Source organism: Cannabis sativa, chromosome 3 (genome assembly GCF_029168945.1).
Source record: "Cannabis sativa cultivar Pink pepper isolate KNU-18-1 chromosome 3, ASM2916894v1, whole genome shotgun sequence".
Taxonomy (NCBI): domain Eukaryota; kingdom Viridiplantae; phylum Streptophyta; class Magnoliopsida; order Rosales; family Cannabaceae; genus Cannabis; species Cannabis sativa.
The window spans coordinates 41,517,613-41,540,367 of record NC_083603.1 but is presented as its reverse complement, the minus strand read 5'-3'; the positions used below and the strand labels follow the sequence as shown (position 1 = coordinate 41,540,367).

The 22,755-nt window shown below is 29.9% G+C and overlaps 2 protein-coding genes across 2 annotated transcripts in view; both read right to left on the bottom strand.

Moving 5' to 3' along the window:
* The window catches only part of LOC115711010 (probable LRR receptor-like serine/threonine-protein kinase At1g56140), a 34,221-nt gene extending 16,421 nt beyond the window's left edge, over positions 1–17,800 (bottom strand). The window contains exons 1-7 of the mRNA XM_061111135.1: positions 17,605–17,800; positions 17,326–17,512; positions 16,778–16,849; positions 16,599–16,670; positions 16,415–16,486; positions 16,269–16,340; positions 16,077–16,148 (exon numbers count right to left, since the gene is read on the bottom strand). Coding sequence (XP_060967118.1) covers positions 16,077–16,148; positions 16,269–16,340; positions 16,415–16,486; positions 16,599–16,670; positions 16,778–16,849; positions 17,326–17,512; positions 17,605–17,755 — 698 coding nt within the window. The 5' untranslated portion in view covers positions 17,756–17,800. The remainder of the gene's footprint in view (positions 1–16,076; positions 16,149–16,268; positions 16,341–16,414; positions 16,487–16,598; positions 16,671–16,777; positions 16,850–17,325; positions 17,513–17,604) is intronic.
* On the bottom strand, positions 11,741–15,993 carry LOC115709596 (probable LRR receptor-like serine/threonine-protein kinase At1g56140; the record flags this gene model as incomplete). Its single annotated transcript, XM_061111343.1, has 17 exons — positions 11,741–12,271; positions 12,371–12,521; positions 12,629–12,863; positions 12,967–13,177; positions 13,292–13,410; positions 13,510–13,665; positions 13,752–13,950; positions 14,056–14,432; positions 14,541–14,602; positions 14,756–14,800; positions 14,953–15,021; positions 15,115–15,180; positions 15,281–15,352; positions 15,429–15,500; positions 15,583–15,654; positions 15,741–15,812; positions 15,899–15,993. Coding segments are annotated over 17 exons (2,322 nt in total), but the record flags the coding sequence as incomplete, so codon positions are not given.
* Positions 17,801–22,755: the final 4,955 nt, after the last annotated feature.

Here is a 22,755-nt window from a genome sequence, read left to right as displayed (position 1 = left end):
TTGGTGGTTGTGTAGATGATTTAAAGTCAACTTCGGGCTATATTTTCACCTTGGCAGGTCTTTGCTATTTCTTGGAAGAGTGTCAAACGAGACTTTGATCACGTCATCTACTATGTATCTTTGAGTTTGTTGCATGTTATGGGGCATCTTTGCAAGCTTTGTGGCTGAAGAATTTTATTTCGGAGATACGAGTGGTTGATTTTATTTCCACACCTATGCTAATCTATTGTGATAATAATGCTGCTGTTTTCTTTTCAAAGAATAACAAGATTAGTAGTGCTTCTAAACATATGGAAATAAAGTATCTCACTGTCAGAGATTTGGTCAAGAAAGGAGACATTGTTATTGAAAATTGCAAGACCGAGTCGATGTTAGCAGATCCTCTAACCAAAGGGTTAAGTGCCGTGTTGTTTAATAAACATGTTGTTAATATGGGCATTTTAGAATCTTTTGATCTTTTGGGTTAGTGGGAGTTTTATTTTTTGTTTGTTTTTAGAAATTATTATTTATAATTTTCTGAATAAAGTTATGAACTACATTTTATGTTTCAATATTTTATTATTGAATGGATATGTTTTCAATTATGTTTTGTTATATTCTCGAGAATGATTGAATTGAAAGCATGTGGTTCATATTGTTGTGATCATTGTCTTTTAAATTTATTTGCTTATTGACAATGATATGTTGTTGGCTTAATTCTTTAAGCAAGTTTAGTGACACTTACTTATTTTAAGTGGTGTATGTTTAATTTCACTGGCTTATTTATTAAGCATCACGGTATCAGTGAAATTGAGGACTGATAAGGATATTATGTTATTTTAAATTGATCACATGTTGAACATAATTCCTTACCACACTACTAGACTTATTGACCATGTCGATTTAATACTTTGGTATTTGTGATTATGAATGTCTTTTGTTGAGCTAAAAACAATATGACTGTCATAGTTCATTATCAAAGGTTAAATTGGACCGGTATGTTGAGATGCTATCAGAGAACTATCAGTTTTTAAAGTGGCCACAAATGTTTTCTTGTTGTTCAACCCATGAGTCGTTTTCAAACAAAATTATTTTGATATATAATATATATGTATTAAAATCAATGTAGCCCAAGTGGGAGAATGTTAGACTTTTATTTGGGCTTACATTAAATTTTATTGGTTTTATTAAAACTTGGGTTGATTGGATAGTTCTTTGCTGTGTTAGCCCATGTTGTTGGTGATCAATTGTTAATGGGCTTAGCATCTGTGAGTAAAGTCTAGGTGAAGCAGAAGTGTGGGCTTTTCTAGTTGACTGAAGCCTTTGATGAGCAGGCCCAGCCCAACTAGGGTTTTGTAGCTAAGTCCCCTCCCTAACTCTATAAATACATATTGTCTCATCACAATTGTATACCTTTTGATAATCAGAGAAAATAAATGCTTCTGATTTAGAGATCTAGGGAGGAAGACTTAGTTGATAGTATTGCACTATCAAATTGGAGTAACTGCTGTGGATCAATCAGAGATAATTGCTATGGATCAATCAGGTACACATACCTAATTATTATATCTTATTATTGTGTTCTATGTTATATACAAATAGATCTTTGGTTAATTGTTAATTTATCTAACACAACAAACACATAATAAAACAAAACCTCATGCCCACACACATATTAATTATATAAGAAAAAAAAAGTTCTACCTGCTAAGAAAAGAAATTAAAAAGAGAATATTTAAACAAAATACATGAATTATAATTATACAACAATAATATTATTAGTTTTATACTCACATTTCTCAGTTTAGTGTGAATATATAATCACCTTAATGATAGCGCGGGACTGGTAAACTAAGTAGAGTTACATGAAAGTGGCTATTCCAATTCGGATAAGTGGCATGAGGTGGTATACATAGTGTTATTATTAGTGTATTTTAATATTGAGTTTTATATATTTTAATTTAATAAATATTTTAGAGAACCACCGATAACTCTTTAATTGTGGGAAAAAAATCATCTGTCCCATTTTGCCTGTTCCACTCCTGTCCCCACCAGTTATATTTGGCCACATCATTTAAAATGCCAAATAGACATTGAACAAACCAAGATGCTTTAACTCCATTTGTTTTCTTTTGTATATTAAAATAATCATTAATTATCAGCATTAATTCTCTTTCTTAATAAATGTTACTCTCTAAAACTAAAGGTTATAATAATTTTTTATAGTTTATGTAATTTTTTTTAAAAGGAATATTTATTTGATTAGAAACATACAGTTTTTTTTAAGAAAAAAAAAAATAAAACGCATACAATTTTTTAAGAAATTTATATATACATGCAGTAAGATTTTTATATATTTATTAGTTTATTGTGTATTCATTTTTTTTAAAAAAATTACTAATTCAAAACATTAATAAGATTTAAATAATAGCTAGTATTTTTGGTATATATGCATCTTTTTTTTTTCAATAGCTATTCAATCTATTTTTTTTAACAAAGTTATTTGATTCTATTGATATTTTGAATAACAAAAAGTGCTATTTTTTTTTTTTTTTAAAAAAAAGTTTGTTTTGTTTTTTTATTATTTTATTCATTTTCTAAAATATTATTAATTCTCTACCGTACATATATTATGTTAAAAATTTAAATATACAAGTTTATTTAACACAATATTTGATAATTTCTAATTAAAATTTTTGATTAAATACTATTTATTATATTATTTATTGTTTATCAATTTTATTAATATTTTTTAGCAAATTTTTATATTTATAATGTATAAATAACCTCAGTAGCTAATTAGCTATATTTTGTAAACTAATTAAATCCCACACACCCTACACTACAGTGCCAAAATTGATGATGCTAACAAAAAAAATTAAAAAAAAAATAATATTTAATCAAAACTACTAATTAAAAATTACCAAAAATTGTGTTAAATAAACTTGTATATTTAAATTTAGCGTTCTCAGTTGATCAATTTAACATAATATATATACGGTAGAAAATTAATAAATATTTTAGAAAATGAATAAAATAATGATAAAACAAAACAAACTTTATTGTAAAAAAAAATTAACACTTTTTGTTATTCAAAATATCAATAGATTCAAATAATTTTGTTAAAAAAAATAGATCGAATAGCTATTGAAAAAAATATACATATATGAGCACTTTTTAATGGGTATTAGTCATTGATGGTTACTAAACAATTTAACTATAAATATTAATTTTAAAAATATTAAACTATTAAATTTTGATCCAACGACCAATATTAAAAAGAGAAAATTGAATTTCTATGCTTAATTTAACTACTTAATTAAAAAAAATATCAAAAAATATTACGTAATTTTTACACTATATCAAAAATATATTTATATACAAAATACTTAAGTCAAATTCAACTTTTGTTTTGCCGAAAATTTGTTTTTCTTAATTTTTTTTTCAACTAACGGAACAATCTCAACTCATATAATGTAAAAATAAGAGATTTTTTTTTTTAATTAAATAGAAAAATTAAACATAAAACTTAAATTTTCATAATACTACCCATAAATAGGTAATATCCATTAAAAGTGTACTCATACATATATATATATATACCAAAAATACTAGCTATTTGAATCTAACTGATGTTTTGAATTAGTAATTTTTTTTAAAAAAAAATGAATACACAATAAATTAATAAATATATAAAAATCTTACTGCGTGTATGTATAAATTTCTTTAAAAATTGTACCTGTTTTATTTTTTTTTTTCTTTTAAAAAAACTGTATGTTTCTACTAAAATAAATATTCCCCATAAAAGAATCACATAAACTATAAAAAGTTATTATAACATTTAATTTTAGAGAGAGAATTAACATTAATGTAGAAAAAGAATTAATGCTGACAATACAAAAGAAAACAAACGGAGTTAACAACATCTTGGTTTGTTCAATGTCTATTTGGCATTTTAAATGATGTGGCCAAATTTAACTGGTGGGGACAGGAATGGAACAGGTAAAATGGGACAGGTGATTTTTTTCCTTAATTGTGTCTTTAATAAGTTTATTTTATTTATTTTTAGTCTTTTTTTAAGTCTTCCCCTTTCTTTATTTGTGACTTTTGGTATTTTATTCTATATTGAGTCATTTAGAGTGTTGATAGTGAGAAGTTGGTAACTTTTGAGTGATTTTTGATAAAGAAAACGCTCTATGTGAGGATATGTTAGTTTTGCATAATTTTTGTGCACCAAAAGTAGTTGTGGCTGATTGCTCAATCTATTGTTAAATAATGATGATGAGGTGAGGCTATATATTAATTGATGTGACAATTTTGAGAGTGAGGTAGGGGGATGGGATTAGTGACGAACCCAGAATTTCTAAGGGTTTGAATAAAAATTAAATCAAATGATTTTTATTTTTATTTAAAAAATAATAAAAATCGAAATGAAATTAAGAGAATTTTAAAGAGAGTATTACACATGTATTTAGCAACAAAAAAAAAATGTTGACAGTTTTACGAAAGTGGTGTTAAATTTTTTAGTGATATAATTTAGGAATAATTACATAGGGTACTACTTTTTGTAAAAAAAATTACTTTTTACATTTAAAGAATTTTTTTGTTTTTTACATTTTAACGGTTTCCATACAAACAACACGAAAACAACAAGAAAACTGTATAAAAGTAACATGAAAATAACATCAAAACAACAACAAAAAATAACTTACAAATAACAAAAAATCAACAACATATTAACTATGAGTACGTACAACATAAAAAGACCATATTTTCTGTAAATAAAATTAAAAAAAAAATCGTAAAAATATTTAAAATTTCGTAAAATTACATTTTAGTAATTCTTTTTGTTATTTTTATGTATTTGTGAAATAATCCCTATAATTTATTATGTTAACATTTGGAGTTGGGTAGAAATAAAGTGAGTGTGGGCTTAATATACAAATTGAATGAGGGTTTATTATGTATAAAACAAAAACTTAAATAAATTAAACTAACATATATATATATATACATAATATGTAAGCTTTTCTATTTTTATATATATATACTAGAAGAAAGGTACGTGCGAAGCACGTATACTTAGTTTTATGCTAAGTGCCTTCTACATAATTTAAAAATAATACAATAAATAATTGAAAAAAAATATTATGAATTATTTTTTGAAATTATTTTTTTTACGTATATTCAATTAATAAAAATAATGGAGTTGCAATTTAAAAATAAATACTTGAATGCTTAATAATGGAGTTGCATTACGTAATATTTTATTTAAAAAAAAAATAAAAATAAAATAATAATTATTATAAATAAATATTCTTAAAATTTTTATAATATATTTTCACTATAAATTAATAATCATATTGAAAATTAGTAACAATATTTGTTCTATATAAAAGGAGAAACTTATCTTGTTAAATGTAATTGATACCGGCTGAAAATTCTGAACACAGACTACTTTAAATAATTTAATAATTTGAATAATTCAATAACTTTACAACTCTATTAACCGAGAACTAAAATTAAATCTCTAATAACTATAATATCACTAATAGTCAAAATAAAATCTACCTTATATATAATTAATAATAAAGTTTAGAATGAAAATTTAAAAACTAACCTAATAAGCTAGTACAACAAAAACTAACACCTCAAATAATAATAATAATAATAATAATTAGTTTTTAAAAAATTAGTCGTAAAAAAACAACATAACTCAAATTAACAAAAAATAAAGAAAGTAAAAAACTGCTCAAAAAAAGAACCGATAGCAGTTTAATTAAAAATAATAACTTAAAAACTGACAATACCAGTGACTATAGATCTTGAATATTGTGTGACCGAGAAGCATTTTTTTTTTACTATTTTCTTACATTTATCACCGAAAACTGACACAACCACAAAATTTAAAACTAAAAAAAGGAGACATTCATGTAAATAGCCCCATTGACGCCATTACTAACAACTAAAAACAAAAGACTCTGAATTAAAACACCATTACAGCAACAACAAAATATGAAGAGAGGTCCACACGGTAATTGCATACTAAGAAGGAACCCAGTACCAAAAAATAACTATTTTTCTAGTTTCACAATAAATATGTTTTGACAAAAAAGTGGACAGAAATTCACTGACACAAAAATCTAATTTAAAATATATATATAAAATCACATGGCAATGGCAGGAACCTACATTTATACCAAACTCAAAACTATACTTGAAAATCTGAATGTACATAACTACAACATCAATTATAACATATAAAAAGCAAAATCAAAGTATTGTAATGATATACCTGAATGCATTGCCTTGCAAGCAAAATTGCTAAATAAATATTAAGTACAAAGAAAATCATCCAACCTGAACCTAGAACATCGGCGGCGAGTTCACGGAATGGGATATGGTGGCGACCAGCGTAAAAAGTGACCATCTCCAGTACCGTCAAGCAAAGAAACCAAAATCCCCAACCTTCGTATAAATGAATAAAAGTTCAACAAAGGAAAAAAAATATTAAAACTTCAATAATCTTTATTTCCTTTTCTTTTCTGTAATCTTTTCCTTTTCTTTACTTTAATATTTTCCCCTTTTTTTTTATCTTCTCCATCGTCCATCATCTGCTCCTCCCGTCCTTCTTCTTCTCCCAAAATCATCATCACTCTTTGCCAAATTGACGTAGAAGAGAAGAGGCTTCTTGATGAGAGTACTAAAAGGTACACATGAGATGGGAGGATGACTATTGACTATATTTGAGAGAGGTAGAGGCAACATGTGCGCTACAGTTATGCGTAGGCTCAAACTCAAGGGTTTCATATTGTTAACCTAAGCAAAAAAAAAAAAAAAACTGTAATTTTTTAATATAATTTTTCTTTTCTTAAAAAAATTCTCTAATAATTTTTCATAAACTAAGAATTCTGTTGTATAGAATACGTATGAGTGAGAGCTTAAGCCTACACTCCCTCCTTGTGCTTGGCTGCCTTTTTAGTGAGAAAGACAGCAAAAAATAGGAATTATGAAGAAAAGGAATAGGAAAAAAGAAGTACAAAAGAAAAGGAAAAGGAGGATTCATTTCTAGATAGTTATTTCCCATCCTTTTATATTTATGTGCAATTTTCAATTATATACAAATAAATTAATTATATTGCAAAAAATGTGCAAAAAGAAACATAATTACACAATTCTATACAATTTTATAAATATTTACAAATAATCATCATATTCACATTATATAATGAAAATAAACATAAATGTTTATGATTTTAACATGTCGATTATTTTTAATTAATTTTTTAGAAAAAAATGCTTAAAGCTAAACATTAAAATACATAAGTCAATATTTATATTTTGATGTATATTACTAAAATAATATATGTGTTTATTAAAATTTAATACAAAATTATATATGCAAACATATTTAAAAAATTTGTTTATATATTTAATATATAGTTTTATAAACTAAATATGTATGTTTATTTTATTTTACTTTTTTTGTTGTAAGAAAAAATATGTTCATTGTTTATTTTATATAAGACTTAGAAAAAAAATTATCTTATATAGATTGTATATAAAATTAAAATTATTTTATATATCTAATATATAATGTATAATTAAATGTAAATAAATTATTTTGTATTATATAGTGTAATAAAATTATATAATGTATACAAAACTATAAATTTCTCTTTATTTATTTCCTTTTTTGCTTCTAATTTTTTGAGTATTTTTGTTCTACTCTTGAGTATGAAGTAATTTTGTTGTAGTTAGAACTTTTAATGAACTTGGAATTGTAAATTTTATTGATGTTTTATGAAAGTTTTTAGCCATGGAAGTTTTGTTCATTCAAGGATGTTTAATTTTATCTATCCACTTTTAGATGATCACCAATTGTAGATTAGCTAATTTTGATTTTGAAAAAAGAAATTAGTAGGAATACTTGAACGATATTTACATATGATTATCACATTAAAAAATTGTCATTTGTAGATAGTATAGGAATGTATTATTTATCATGTATGACCAATTGGAAATTGTTGTATAATTTGTGTTCTTTAATTCTAGATTTGCATAAGAATATGCTAAATTTAGTTTTGAGAGCCCATAATATATAAGTTTGGAAAAATTATATGTTCATTCATAAATTTTTGATTGACAAAATTTATTTGCTAATGCATCTTCTATGAAATTACATTGAATTTGCAGGGAGATTTAATTGTTCTAGCTCATCACTTTGCTCATTTTTTATTTTTTATTTTATTTCCTTTCATGCTTAGTTTTTAGCGTAGCTCAAATTAATATTGTATGTTTTACCCAAGTTATTTAGTATTGATTTTTACATAATTAATTGTTAATCAATCTCTGTAGAGACGATACTCTATACTTATCACTTTATTACTTGAAAGGATTGTGTACACTTGCACATTAATTTTCACAACAACGGTTATCCAATTATAAAGTGTCACATGGGTTTATGTTGAAAACCTTAAAGTATTAAATAACAATGCTTGTTTATAATGTTATAATTATGTATATTCTATCTTTCTATAATGTACAACAACTAACATAATTTTTGTATTATAACAGGCTTCTCGGAGAAAGAATGAAGCCGGCTTTGAAGCCGTGACCGCCCGCCCCCATGGCATGATGTTTTAAGATCGGTCCTAGAATTGTTTGCCAAGCATGGTGTTAGCATGGCGTTCCAAGACCAAACCTGATGTGTTCTCTTCATGAAAAAAAAAAAAAAAAAAAGAAGAATAAAAGCAAGGTAATGCTAACTCTTGGAGCATGCTCCACTCTTCCTTGTTTGCGACTTTATTATGAAGAATTACTAATCAATTATAGGATGTACCACATCAACATCTTAAAATATTGAATAACAAAACTCATTTATAATGAAATTATTAGTAATTTTGCCTCTAAATTTTCAACAGTACTAACTGAACATGCCCCTTAAAATATATTGTTTGCTAAAAATTTTTCCAGAACTTTTACATTTACAGAAATTTAGTCATTTTGTTAAGTTTTATCTCATTATTCCGTTTAAATGATGATTTGTCTTTGTAAATTAAAAACTTTGTCTTCTAAACTTTGACAATTATCAAATCGTACTCCCTCTAAATAAAATAAGAAAGATTCAATATTTTTTTGGGTAAATACTATTTTGGACCCTCTGTTTTACAAAAGTTATCAATTGGACCCCTGTGTTTTGTTAAATGACAAAATGGACCCTGTATTTTCTAAAATAGTACAAATAGGACCCTGAATTGATTTTTTGTCAAAATAAAGTTTAATTATAATCCGATCTAAAAGTGTTATGACAAAACTGTTTACATTTTGTGTATCTGTTCGTATTAAGCATTGTTTTTAAGTTGGTTGTATTAAAACAAAAAGTTGTCAAAAATTAAGCTCAGGGTCCTATTTTTACTATTTTAGAAAATACAGGGTCCATTTTGTCATTTAACAAAACACAGGGTCTAATCTGTAACTTTTGCAAAACACAGGGTCCAAAATAGTATTTACCCTATTTTTTTTGGTACGTAAATCTTAAAAAATTTAGTTTAGATCTTAAAATATCATTTTGAATCATTAAGAAATTTGCTTTAAAAAAATTAAAACTAAATAAGCGATTATTATTATTTTTTATTAAAAAATCTATTTAGATATAAAAAAGTATATTAAAAATTTAATTTTTATAAAAACTTAATTTTACGAGAACAAGTTTGAGTATTTTTTTTTTCTCTAACAATCTAGAATTGTTTAAGTAAATATAATATTTTTTTTAGTTTTAATTTCTATTGATTTTTTTAAATGATTTTATATTTTTATTGAATTTATAATTATTTTTCTTTATTTTTTAAGATATGAATTTGTAAAAAATAAAAAATTTGATTTTTTCTTCGCAAAATCTTAGTTTGTTTAAATTATTTAGGGTAAATACCATTTTGGACCCTGTGTTTTGTCAGAGTTACCAATTAGACCCTCTATTTTGAAGTTCCTTCATACATGCTGGCTCTTTCCTATCCGAAAGTTCCTTCAGGGAGTGCCTTGGTTTGTAATTCTGGAAGTCCTCATACATGCTCCTAGATGAACTCTTACTTATGCTAACGTGGAGATCTGTTGGTTAAGTTAGTTATTGCCTAACTAACTTAACAACCTAACTTCTTACAACCATTGACTTTAGGATCTTGATTGTAAGCCTATAAATACCACCAACACTTATCATTTCAAACACAATGATCGGATTGAGTTGAGAGATAGAGAGAAAAGATTGAGAGGTAGAAAGAGAAAGGTACAAAGAAAAGAGAGAGATCTGGTTGGGTTTTGTATGAAGAATCATTTGTAGATGAAGAAAATTCTTGGGTAAGAGTGTGAGAGTTGAAATACTTTGAGAGAATCCATCAGAGAATCGATCTCGACTATATTGTACATGTTCTTGCTCAATCAATAAAGAAAATTCGGTGGTGTTCTAGAACTGGAGTAGATCCATAGATCATATCAATCTATCGGACTTGAACCAGTATATATCTTTGTGTTGATTTTATTATTTTACAGCTTTAATTGTTTCTGGTTTTTCATACTCTGTTCATCCTTGTTTTTTCTACAATTACTGCTTGCATTTGTTAATCTTTTCATTGCTAATCGTTTGATTATTTGAAGTTTAGTTAATTTAATTATGCACTATTAGTTTTAATTTTTTCACAAAGCTTTTTTTATCGGTTTTAATGGATTTATGTCGTTTCGGATTAATTTTTTTTAAAGTATTGATTGAGTAGTTCATTTATCTAGCAACCATTCCATCTCTAATTTTTCATATATTTTCGGTAGTTTGAGGAACGATTTTGGTTCTGAACTCATGATCGATCTTATGTTGTTTGTGACTGAAGCTATTATTTTTGATCGTTAATGGAGTTGTTTGGTGGAAAATGGTTTTCGATTTGTGAATTATTATTTTAAGAGAAGTAAATTTATAAGTTTCCATTTTGGTTTGTGTTTCATGCACTTATTCGAAGTCCTACTATCATAATCAATGAAGGAGATGGCACGTTCCTGGTACCTGGTTTCCATTTTTGATTCCGTTAAGAAATTTTTTTATATTACGATATATGGTGCTTATGTGTCACGTTATATGATCCCATTTAATTGATGAATGTTATTGAGAAATTTGACTTAGTATGCTTAAATATAAAACGTAGTGTTTTAATATATTATCCAATTAGAAATAGTATATCTATACTTTTAATATCTTTTCTTCCTAAAAATACCCTTACATTTCAAAAAAAAAAAACTTCTCTCTCTAACTCTCTCACTCTCCGACATTGAACTCCGACCGAGAACCACTGTTGTCGAACACACAAACCCAGAACCCGAGTCGCAAGCCCCTGTCATTGTCCTCTCTCACGGACTCTCTCGTTTTTTTGCATTTTTTCTTCTAGTTTTCTAGTTTTTTGCGATATTTAGCAATATATTTGCAATGATAAACCAAATCTGAGGTTATGGATGAAGTTTAGCGATGATTAGCGATATTTGGCGATGTTTTGTGTATTTAGCGATGTTTAGCGATGCTATTAGCAATGTATTTTGATATGAAACTAAAAGATGCACATCACATCGCTAATCATTGTGAAAACTTGAGTGTGATTTCACGACATTTAGCAATATTTTTAGCAATGCTGTGAATTAAAGACATTTAGCGATGTTTCGTGATATAGCGATATTTAGCGATATTTTACGACATCGTCAAAAACTTCAAAAAAAATACAGAAAATGAGCGAGTTGTAAACTCTAGCGATGGGTAAGAAACAATGGACTCATGTACCACAATATGTAGGTTTGTACTTGAAAACTGTTCATAAAAGCCATACTCTAGATTCTAAACATGGATACATGACAAGGTGCATATGTTGACATGCCCTGATTTTTCTATCATATTAGACATGACTTGCACTACCATAGCAAAACAAACACTAGCCATGTTTTATCAACTTCATCATGCACTAACCATCTGCCTTCATGCTTGTACTAGGATCAGTCCCTTGTGCAATTCGACTCATTAGGCTGCTGACATCGTTGTATTTCCAGTCAATTGATGGACGAGCTGTAGGTGATATTCAGTATCCACATCAGTATCTACTGATGAAAGCATTGTTACCACTTTCGACATTGATGGACGAGCTGTAGGTGATGTTCGAGTGCATAAAAAAGCTACTTGTATGATTCTTCTCACTTCTTGCTCAATGAATTCTGATAGTTTTGAATCCACCAGTTCGATTTCACGGCCTTCTTCATGTAGATTCCAAGCCTAGTGAGCATAAACAAGGATGAAATTGTGTTTGTTAGGGGATAACAAAAAATTATGCTATTCAATTATTGAAAGCTATGATTGTAATCCTTTTAGTACCCATTCAAGAAGATATGCCTTCTCTTCACCTAAGTCCGGGTCAGAATTTGTTCTGCCGGTAAGAATTTCTAATGCCACAACTCCAAAAGCAAAGACATCTGTTTTCTCAGTAAGGTGACCAAGCATGGCATATTCAGGTGCAAGATAACCACTACAACATCAATGAAACATTAGTGAATAGTTTGTAATTGTTACTACTAATCATAATGATAAGTGTAAAATAAAAAATTAAGTATGATCAATCATAGAAAATCTTACATAGTTCCTGCAACTCCTGCTGTACTTATATGAGTCTTTTGATCTTCATACAATTTGGCCAAACCAAAGTCTGATATTTTGGGAGTGAAATTAGAGTCAAGAAGAATGTTACTGGATTTGACATCCCTGTGCACAATTCGAACTCGTGATTCCTCATGTAGGTAAGCTAGACCTCTTGCTATGCCTAAGCAAATGTCAAACCGCGTTGACCAATTCAAATTCAAGCTCTGGTTACCTGATCATGACAGTTACATGATTTGTTATGTTTAGTGTAACTTTTGGTTCTTAAAATACAGTCATTGTTATTTGTATAAGCAACAAATGCATTATTCTCATACCATACAGTGCTTGATCAAGGCTCTTATTTTCCAAATACTCATAAACAAGAAGCCTTTTATCTCCCTCAATACAACAGCCATATAACTTGACGAGGTTACGATGTTGCACAGCAGATATTGTGGCGATTTCAGCCACAAATTGGCTCTTTCCTTGCTTAGAAGTCAAAGACAATTGCTTCACTGCAATAACTCTTCCATCTTCAAGTGTTCCCTATTATTAGTTGTATCAAATGTAAAAATGTAGTCACAATGGAATTTTACTACATTTCATATCAATACTAAAAGAGATTTTTCTGTTATGAAATTGATTAATGCAACTGCACACCTTGTAAACAGGTCCAAATCCTCCTTCTCCCAACTTATTTGAAGAATCAAAATCATTTGTCGCGGTCTTAAGTTCAGCATAACGGAAAGTCAATGGTTTAACATCCATCCCTAAAAACTCTGCAAATCATCAACTAACAATCATTAAGCTTTCAAAATTATAATTCTCTTTCAACCAACAACTAGTAATTTGCAGGAAACTTATGTAGAAGTGTTTACCGTCGTCATCATCATTCATTTGTGACTTTTTTCTTCTCTGAATAAGATAGAAGGCCACTAAAATTGACATAAAGCTTAAAATGACGACCCCAACAGTGATCCCCGCAATCAGACTAGTTCTGCTCTTCTTATTGTTACTGACAGTAGGTGTGAAATCTGTATCAAAAAGATATTCAACTACATTATCCTAATTGATTGCTGAAATGATTCCAGCAGTCAAACTAGTTCGACTATGTTATTACCTTGAGTAGCACTGATTGCTGAAATGGAAGGTCCATAATTACCATTTGCTGGTATGCAACAAGTTCCTTTTCCAGCCCAAAACAGATGGATTTCAAGGTAGTTCTGTGAGACCACAGCCTTAAATTCCTTCTGGACCGCCTTGAAAGAGATTCCACCTGCCTCTTTTCTGATATCAAAGTTTTGCATTACACGGTTTCCCTGTTATAAATTTGCACTACAAATAGTCATGAACCAAGTTGATAAAACATTAATTTAAGTTCAAAAGAAAATTAAGACATCTTTGGAAAACTAAGCACTCATTACTTGGATATAAATATCAAATATACGTTTGCCTAGACTTTTCCAGGTGTGATAATTTTCAAAAGCAGTTTCTGCAAAGTAGAGTTTGACAGTGTAGTTGCCATTCTGAAGCCCCAGACCATAGTATCTCAATGATGAAGGAGAAAGCCTTGCAGTCTCGAATAATTCCGAGTCTAAAGTACTTATGAATTGAGATGATGAAGTACTTATAAAGGTATCACTGTCATTCCAAAGGACGCGTCCAACATTGCTTACTGCCCATCTTTTAGAGCGGGTAACAAAATGAGTAGCTGAACCAAGAGTCTCATCATCTTTCTCATACACACCACCATCAGAAGATGTAATTTGTTCACCACCACAGTTGATTGCAAAGTCAGAATCTGCAAAATCAAGAAACACATAAAAAATTTAGTTAAGAAATTGCTAAGTAAGTAATATTGCTTAATATAAGTACAAAAAAATAAACAAACTGTGAAACCTCTACTTACAGAGGGGTCGATCTCGATTACATGGAAAATTTCTTTGAAGGCAGTCCAAACCTAAAAGAAAACTAAAAACAAGCTAAGCATAAATTAGACCGATAATTGAAGTTAATTATCCAACAACACAATCTAGAAACTTTATATTTGCTTAGCTATAACCTAGAGCAATAATGTGGGTGGGAAGATATTATAGATAGCTTCACAAGAAAAATAAAAGATACCTGTTGTCTGAATTATCTATAGTAAAATTGTTGCCAACCAAGTTACTGCATCAAAAAGGTGAAGTATAAATATGCAGTAAAACAAGCATCAACGTAACACAAAAGTACTAAATCATATGGGTGTCATTTTTATGGATGAAAATGAACCAAAAATTAAAGTGAAAAAAGAAAAAATTAATATTTCTTGAAAGGCATACATCTGTAAATTCTGTTGATCGTTAACCCAAGAAGGAATGCTTCCTGCAAAATTATTGTATGATAGATCTCTGCAAGCATAAGATATAGTACATCAGTGTTAATTTTAGAGTGATTACCATGAATCCTACTAAACATACTAAAAATTATATATATTAACTCACATGTTGAGAAGAGATGAACTGTTTTTCCAAGGCAAGGTACCATTTAGACTATTGTTTCCAAGAAACCTGATTAAAGGAAACAAACTTACTTGGTTTGATATATTCCATAATAGTAGCTACTATGATATAATGCAATTAAAGAGAGACAAGGATATATATTAATTACAAATAAATAAGTGAATCAATGTTGAAAAGAGAGTCTGGAATCGGTCCATTTAACTTGTTAAAGCTCAAATCCCTGTAAAGATAAAAGCACGATTTCATAGTTAGAAAATAGTGTATGGTGGGTAGTTTTGAGTCCCTTAATGACTTACAGACGTTCCAATTGTGTGAGTTTGCCAATACTCGATGGAATTGTGCCAGTGATATCATTGTTTCTCAGTTCTCTGCAGGTTATATACACTGTGAGTTGTTAATTAGATCATAATTCAAGAGATTGGTTTTGTGTTGAGAAAGAGTGTTACTTACAAAGTTACAAGAGACTTCATATTGGTGATAAATGCAAGAGAAAAACTTGTATTAGAAATATCACTCAACAGCCTACATATATATAGTTCACAGTCACACTTAAGATTATTAGCTTTAAAAATTTGAAGATGAAAATTCTATTGAGCCCTGTTACTCACAATTGTCGTAAAGAAGTTAGATTTGCTAAGGTTGATGGTATAGGCCCTTGAAAAGAGTTCCCTTGCATAACCCTGTATCAACACAAACAAGTAGCTAACTATTGTGAATATACAGATATAGACATTGCAAACTAACTATACAGTTCAACTTTTCTTACAAGGTAGTAAGATTTGACCAACTTCCTATGAAGTGAGGTATCTTGCCTGTGAGTTCATTATCCGATGCATGACTGGTCAATAAAAGATCATCATGTCATGATTAGACAACAAACTTTTTAAACTTATTTTAAATCATATCATATCATGATGAGAGGGTACATAGAAGAAACAGTTTACAATGTTTTCATGCTTCGGAGATTTTCAAATGTTGAAGGAATCTCGCCACTAACTCCACAACTGGAAAAACTACTATAAAATAAACAAGGAAAAGCAAAGTAATCAGGGTGGATATTGGGACCAATTTACTACTCCATTACTCATTAAGTTGAATAGGAAATCTCAAAGGATAAATTGTTACCACCAACTTACAAAATTTCTAATTTGGTCAAATTCCCTAGTTCTGGCGGCAGCGGACCAGAGAAATTATTCGATAGAATGTACCTGTATTCCAAGATTTAATGTCAATAATAATGTGATTGAATTGGTCAATGGAAATTTCATAAAGAATAACTTACAAAGTAGATAGCTGAGTAAGTAGTCCCAATTCCTTTGGGACCTCTCCTGACAATGCATTCATACCTAAGTACCTTGTAGTAATCCCAAAAAGAAAAGGATAAGTAAAGAGAAATATTTTGAACATATATCATACTAAGTTTTGTTAGTTAGTTCCAAGCTCAAATTTTAAGTTTGTAGGCTTACAAGTATTGCAAGTTAGTGAGGTTTCCAATTGATGGAGAAAGAGAACCCGTCAAGAAATTGCGGCCCAAATTCCTACAAAAAATGATGATGGAATTAAAACAAAGTGTAGGTAATAATAAATTAATGTTGACTGAAGAGGTAATGATAAGCATTGAAAGGTCAGAAGAATAAGCACATACAGATAGGAGAGAAAGGTTAGAGTCCATAGCTCTTCTGGAATCTGACCACCAACATCCATTCTAGAAACTCTCCTGCATTGTTATGACCAAAACTAAATCACAAAACAAAGTTGGATCATATATCACTTTAAAGGATGTTCACAACAGCCTACGCCTACCTGCAATTTCTATTATTAATATTACCATTAAACTGTGGGAAATTACAGTTAGCATAGACCTTTACCTCTAAGCCCAAGAAGCCTTCAAATTGTTTTTCTTTAACAATTTTTTTGAATATTAGTCCATAAAAAAGGCCTATTTCTTTTTTGTATCTATTAATTAAAAATACCATCACGTTATATTTTATAAAATACACCCATTTTTACAAGTGAGTTGTCTAATATCTAATGAGAACATCCTTTATAAAATGGATATATCTTAAAGAATATAAAAATGATGATAAAAATTAAAATAAACCTAATGAGTAAGTTATTAAAAAAAGAAACACATAATGTCATCAAGAGTCAATACTAATCCAAAAATAAAGATATATATATAAATGTACATACAGTTGAGTAATGTGACATAGAGAACCATTATTAAAAGTGCAGTCGCATTTGATAAAAGGGCTCGGTGAGTTATTGATGTAGATGGAGTTGTTTATGGCGGCACTACTGCATGGTTCCCCACTTATGTTCCAGTTTTGAGTGTCAGCCTTTATCTTCCATTGCTCAAACATAGAGTTCAAAGCTTTCACTACAACCAAATTATTTTCATAATTAAGGTATGTGAATTTTGTGATAACAAAATACATAATTTAAGAGAGACATTAAGATAGAGAAGAATACCTTCAGAGGGAGCTGTAGTGGGCTGCGTTCCATTAATATTCTGGGCTCTTGTTAATGAAACATCAATAACAACAAACCAGCAAACCACATAGATAATCAAAGTACTAACCAATGGTACTAATAATGATGAGGTTCCTGATCTTCCTGACATGATAATGATAATAATAATAATAATAATAATAATAATTCTACATATATATATATAATAAGCAAAACGTACGTAGGGCAATATTATTAGCGTAAGAAAGACTTCCATTATATATGTTGAGAAGAATAGTCAATTCCATCAATGTAAAAAGTAGTTATCTGGGTGGGTTACTATTCCATCTATCTAATCTGACTATTCTTCTCTCCACTTCATTTAATTGCATTTTTAACTTCATTTAATTGCATTTTCTTTTGTGGCATCGCTTTCGTATTGCAAAGTCTCTTATACAATTTCATATCAGCCCAAAATGATTGTTGGAATATTATAAAATGAGCCAAAAATGTCTGACTCAGATTGTGTCCATAAACAGCTCTCGGGCCACATTTAAACAACTGGTTGGACCAATTGGAGCCATTAATCACTTAATAAGTGATGACTGAGGCTCTCATCAAATTAATCACTTTCCCAAGGAATATATATTCAACTGATGAGAAAATTATAATTCTTGTCATGTGACACGAGACAGACAGTCCATCAATAAACGAGAGGACTATTCTTCTGAGGGGTCTTTCTAGAAGTCACCAATGAGTACGTAATGAATCATTCAACAGGAGGACTCTAGGGATATATATGCACATGAACACATGGGGCCGGCGATGCAGGGAATACATTTTCCGCCCCGGCCCCTATCATGTTTTCCGCATCGTCTCCGTCTATTCCGGAGGTGAGGCGGGAAATTCTTATCGGTAATGGAGAGGTTTTGTTTAAAAAAATTGATAGTTTTTACCACACATAATAAACAAAACCTCATGTCCACTGTCCACACACATATTATATTAGAAAAAAAAGTTCTACATGATAAGAAAAGAAATTAAAAAGAGAATAAACAAAAACCTTAAAATAATATTTAAACAAAATACATTATATATACAACAATAATATTAATAGTTTAATATATACTCACATTTCTCAGTTTAGTGTGAATAATCACCTTAATGATGCAGTCACGCTTACACCAGTTGCAGTTGAATAAAAGAATATATTGTGGGACTGGTTAACTATACAAGTAGAGTTCGTTGAAAGTGGCTATTCCAATTCCGATGACTATTACAATTCCAAATAAGCTAGCATAACAACTAGGGTTTATAATTGAAAATGCTAAGTGGTATCTCACCGCATGAGGTGGTATACATAGTGTTATTATTAGTGTATTTTAATATTGAGTTCTATATATTTTAAATTAATAAATATTTTAGAGAACCGCTGATAACTTTTAATTTTGTCTTTAATTAAGCTATTTATATTTAGTATTTTTTAAGTCTTTCTCTTTTCTTTATGTGACTTTTGGTATTTTATTCAAGTTGGTAACTTTTGAATGATTTTTGATAAAGAAAAGGCTCTATGTGATGCATAATTTTTGTGCAGATTTTGATGCACCAAAAGTAGTTGTGGCTGATTTCTCTACATTAATTGATGTGACAATTTTGAGACTTAGGTGGGGGGATGGGATTAGTGTACGTGCAGCAGATCTACTTTTTTTTTTTTTTTTTTTTTTTTGATGAGGTGCAGCTGATCTACTTGGAGCAAAGCTTTGAAGAGTAGGAAAAATGGAAAGTAGAATACAACCTACTCTCCATCATTCCATACTTGTGCTTGGCTGCCTTTTTAGAGAGAAAGACACAGCAGAAAATAGGAATTATGAAGAAAAGAAATAGGAGAAAAGAAGTACAAAAGAGAAGGAAAAGGAGGATTCATCTCTAGATAGTTATTTCTCATCCTTTTATTTATGGCTATTTAGGATTTACCTCTTAAACTTTAACATATACCAAATCACGCTCCCTGAACTTTTTTTGCCGTTAAAAATTCCCCTTGAACTATTGAGATTGTTAGATTTAAGGATTTTTGTTTAATTTCATTCAATTTTACTATTTTAGTGATTGTTTATGTACTAAATCATGCTTCCCAGAATTTGATATCTACCAAATCATGCCTCTCGAACTTTGACATATATTAAATCATGTCCTCTGAACTTTCATCCATGTTAGACTTTGATATCTACCAAATCATGCCTTTCGAACTTTGACATATATTAAATCCCTTGAACTTTCATCCATGTTAGACTTTTTTTATTAAAATTAGACAAAAATCCTTAAATCCAACAATCTCAATAGTTCAGGAGACATTTTTAAGGACCTTAAAAGTTCAGGGGGCATGATTTGGTACATGTCAAAGTTTGGGGGAGTAAGGGTGTTTTGGGAGAAAAAGATATTAAAAATATAGATAAGGAATTATTACATAGAAAATATAAATTGACACTTTATTTACAAAAATACCTCCATAAGGTAAAGACAACATTTATACCTTTTATGTGATTTTAATTACCAAAATACTACTTACACTATCACTTACACAATCAGACGATGGTTGTAGGGTGGTTGTTGCGTGGTTGCGCAGTACTTGCATCAGACAAGGGTTTCAATCAGACGATAGTTGCAGGGTGGTTGCTAGGTGGTTGGGCGAAGGTTGCATGAGACGAAAGTTTCAATCAGAAGAAAATTTCTGGGTGGTTTGGCCCAAGGTTGCATCAGACGAAGGTTTCAATCAGACGAAATAACTGTTGGCAAAATGTTTATTCATCTGCAATGCAACTGTAATGCAACTGTTGTGAAATATTTAAAATCAGAACAGTATTTCTACGTACGTAACTCTATCTATGTTAGGTTATAATTAGCCTATATTTCGGGTCTTTAAAGTTAGCATTTTCTCGTCTATTGGTGTCTTTTGGAGCAGTTTTACGCTTGATTTTCATTATTTCAGGTTCCCGGAGTGCTAAAGTTCAAATTCAGTCAAATAGGGAAAAACTGGGATAAACTGGAAAAAAAATTGGAAAATTCGGCTCCAGACGCGTCAGTAGTCGCGACCTCATGAGAGCCAGGTCGCGACCCTTTTTCCTGGTCGCGACTCTGGTCGCGACTTCGAGATTTGGCAGAACCGATTTTCGGGGTTTGCCTGTAGTCGCGACCAGCTTAAAGGCTAGTCGTGGTTTTGACCTAATTTCGATTTTTCTCTCAATTGGAGGCACACTTCTCATCCCTATATAAGGAATACGACACTGAAGGTCAAAAGTAAGCAGAAATAAACCTAAATAGTGGATGCAAGTGGAGAGGAAGCTATCTTGAAGACTCGGAGCGATATCACCTTCTAGTTTCTTTCTTAACCCTTAATTTCTTCTTTATGTTTGTTGTTGTTTCTGAATTAATCATGGATGTTTTTAGAGTTATGTTGAACTAAATTTTCCAATAAGGGAGGATGATGAATGTTGTTTAAGTTTATGCCTAGTTAATAAATAATTGTCATTCCTTCATCTTATGTGTGAATACTATCTATATTTGTGTTTAATTCCATGTGCAAGCTTGATCACCTTTTACATGTTTAATGATCTCAATTCGAAATATGAAAAGTGAGAATTGAGAATGCCAAAATTTGGATAGTCTAGGTTTTGATGTGAAACGAAAGTATTTACATAGCCTCAGTGACCAATAGATTATTGCTTAATGCTGATTTTGTGTTGATTTAATTAAGAAGTTAATTAGAGAACATAAGATTTAGAACCTAAAAGATCTGAAAAGAGTTAGGTTAATTCATAATCTGTCATTCACATTAAGATAAGGATCGCAATTAGGTATTAACATTGGTAGCTTATCAACAGGATTCACCTCCCTAATCTCTCATCTTGATTAATCGTTGTTTATTCTCTTTTTAATTTTCTGAGTTATTTACTTTTTAATTGCAAAAATTATTATTTTTCCAAATAGAATCATAAGTATAGTTTAGTAGTACTTAATCGAATTCTCTGTGGTTCGACCTCACTTGCGTGAGATACTACTTGATTGCGTATACTTGCGTAGTAAACATAAAATTCGTAACAAGTTTTTGGCGCCGTTGTCGGGGAATTGTTTAAAGATTAATATTACATAAAATTATACTAACTTCTACTTTGGTTAATTCTTTTGCTTATTTCTAATTTGTTTCTTTTAGATTAAATTTTGTAATATTATTAAAAATTAAATTTTGTTCTAATTTGGTTTTTCTTTTTAGTTTGAGTAATTTGCGGCATGAATACCTAAATTTTATGCAAAGTAGCAGATAAATACCTAAGTCGTATTTTTGGCGGTAAAAATACCTTCCGTCACTAGTATGGAACTTCCGTAGGAACCTGGACGTTATGTGTCAGGTTAGTGGCCACTTGTCATTCTTTGATTAGTCCACGTCATTTAATTTTAAATTTTTATTTGTAAATCAATTTAAAAATTAAAAATTAAACAAAAATAATTTTAAATTAAAATAAAATAATAAATATTTAATATTCATATTTTAATTAAATTAAAATAAAATAAATTAAAACTCAAAACCTAAAACTAAAAAATAAACACAAAAGAAAATTTCACAAACACCAGTAATCTTGCCCTTTTCTTCTTCGTCCCCTTCATCGTCCTCTTCTTCTTCACTGCCATTTTCTTCTTGCTGAAAACCAGTAATCTTCGTCCCCTTCATCTGGGTACGCCCTTCTGTTCCTAAAAACTATTTGGGTCAATCTATGTCACTACAGAAGCCTCCATCGGAAAGCAGACCTCGAAAAAGTGGGTCCTTTAGCTTCCCTCCTCAAATCCTGCTCCGTGGTCCGGTTCCGAGGACCAGACACCGTCAAGTTCCTCCAGGGACTATTGACCAACGATGTACGACGATTAGATGAACCCGCGAGTGAGAAGGATTCATCGACTCTGGTCACGCCCAATTTGGCTACGGTCTCCGCTCCACCCATGTACGCTGCACTGCTCAGTCCTCAGGGGAGATTCTTGTACGACCTGGTTCTGTATAGACCGGCGGTGGCGAGAGCTAATGATAAGCTTAATGAGGCTAGATCAGGACTCGGGTCTTACCTAGATGAGGCTCTTGAGCTCTTTGCTGATGTTGATGCTTTTGTCTTGGATGAGCTCTTGAAC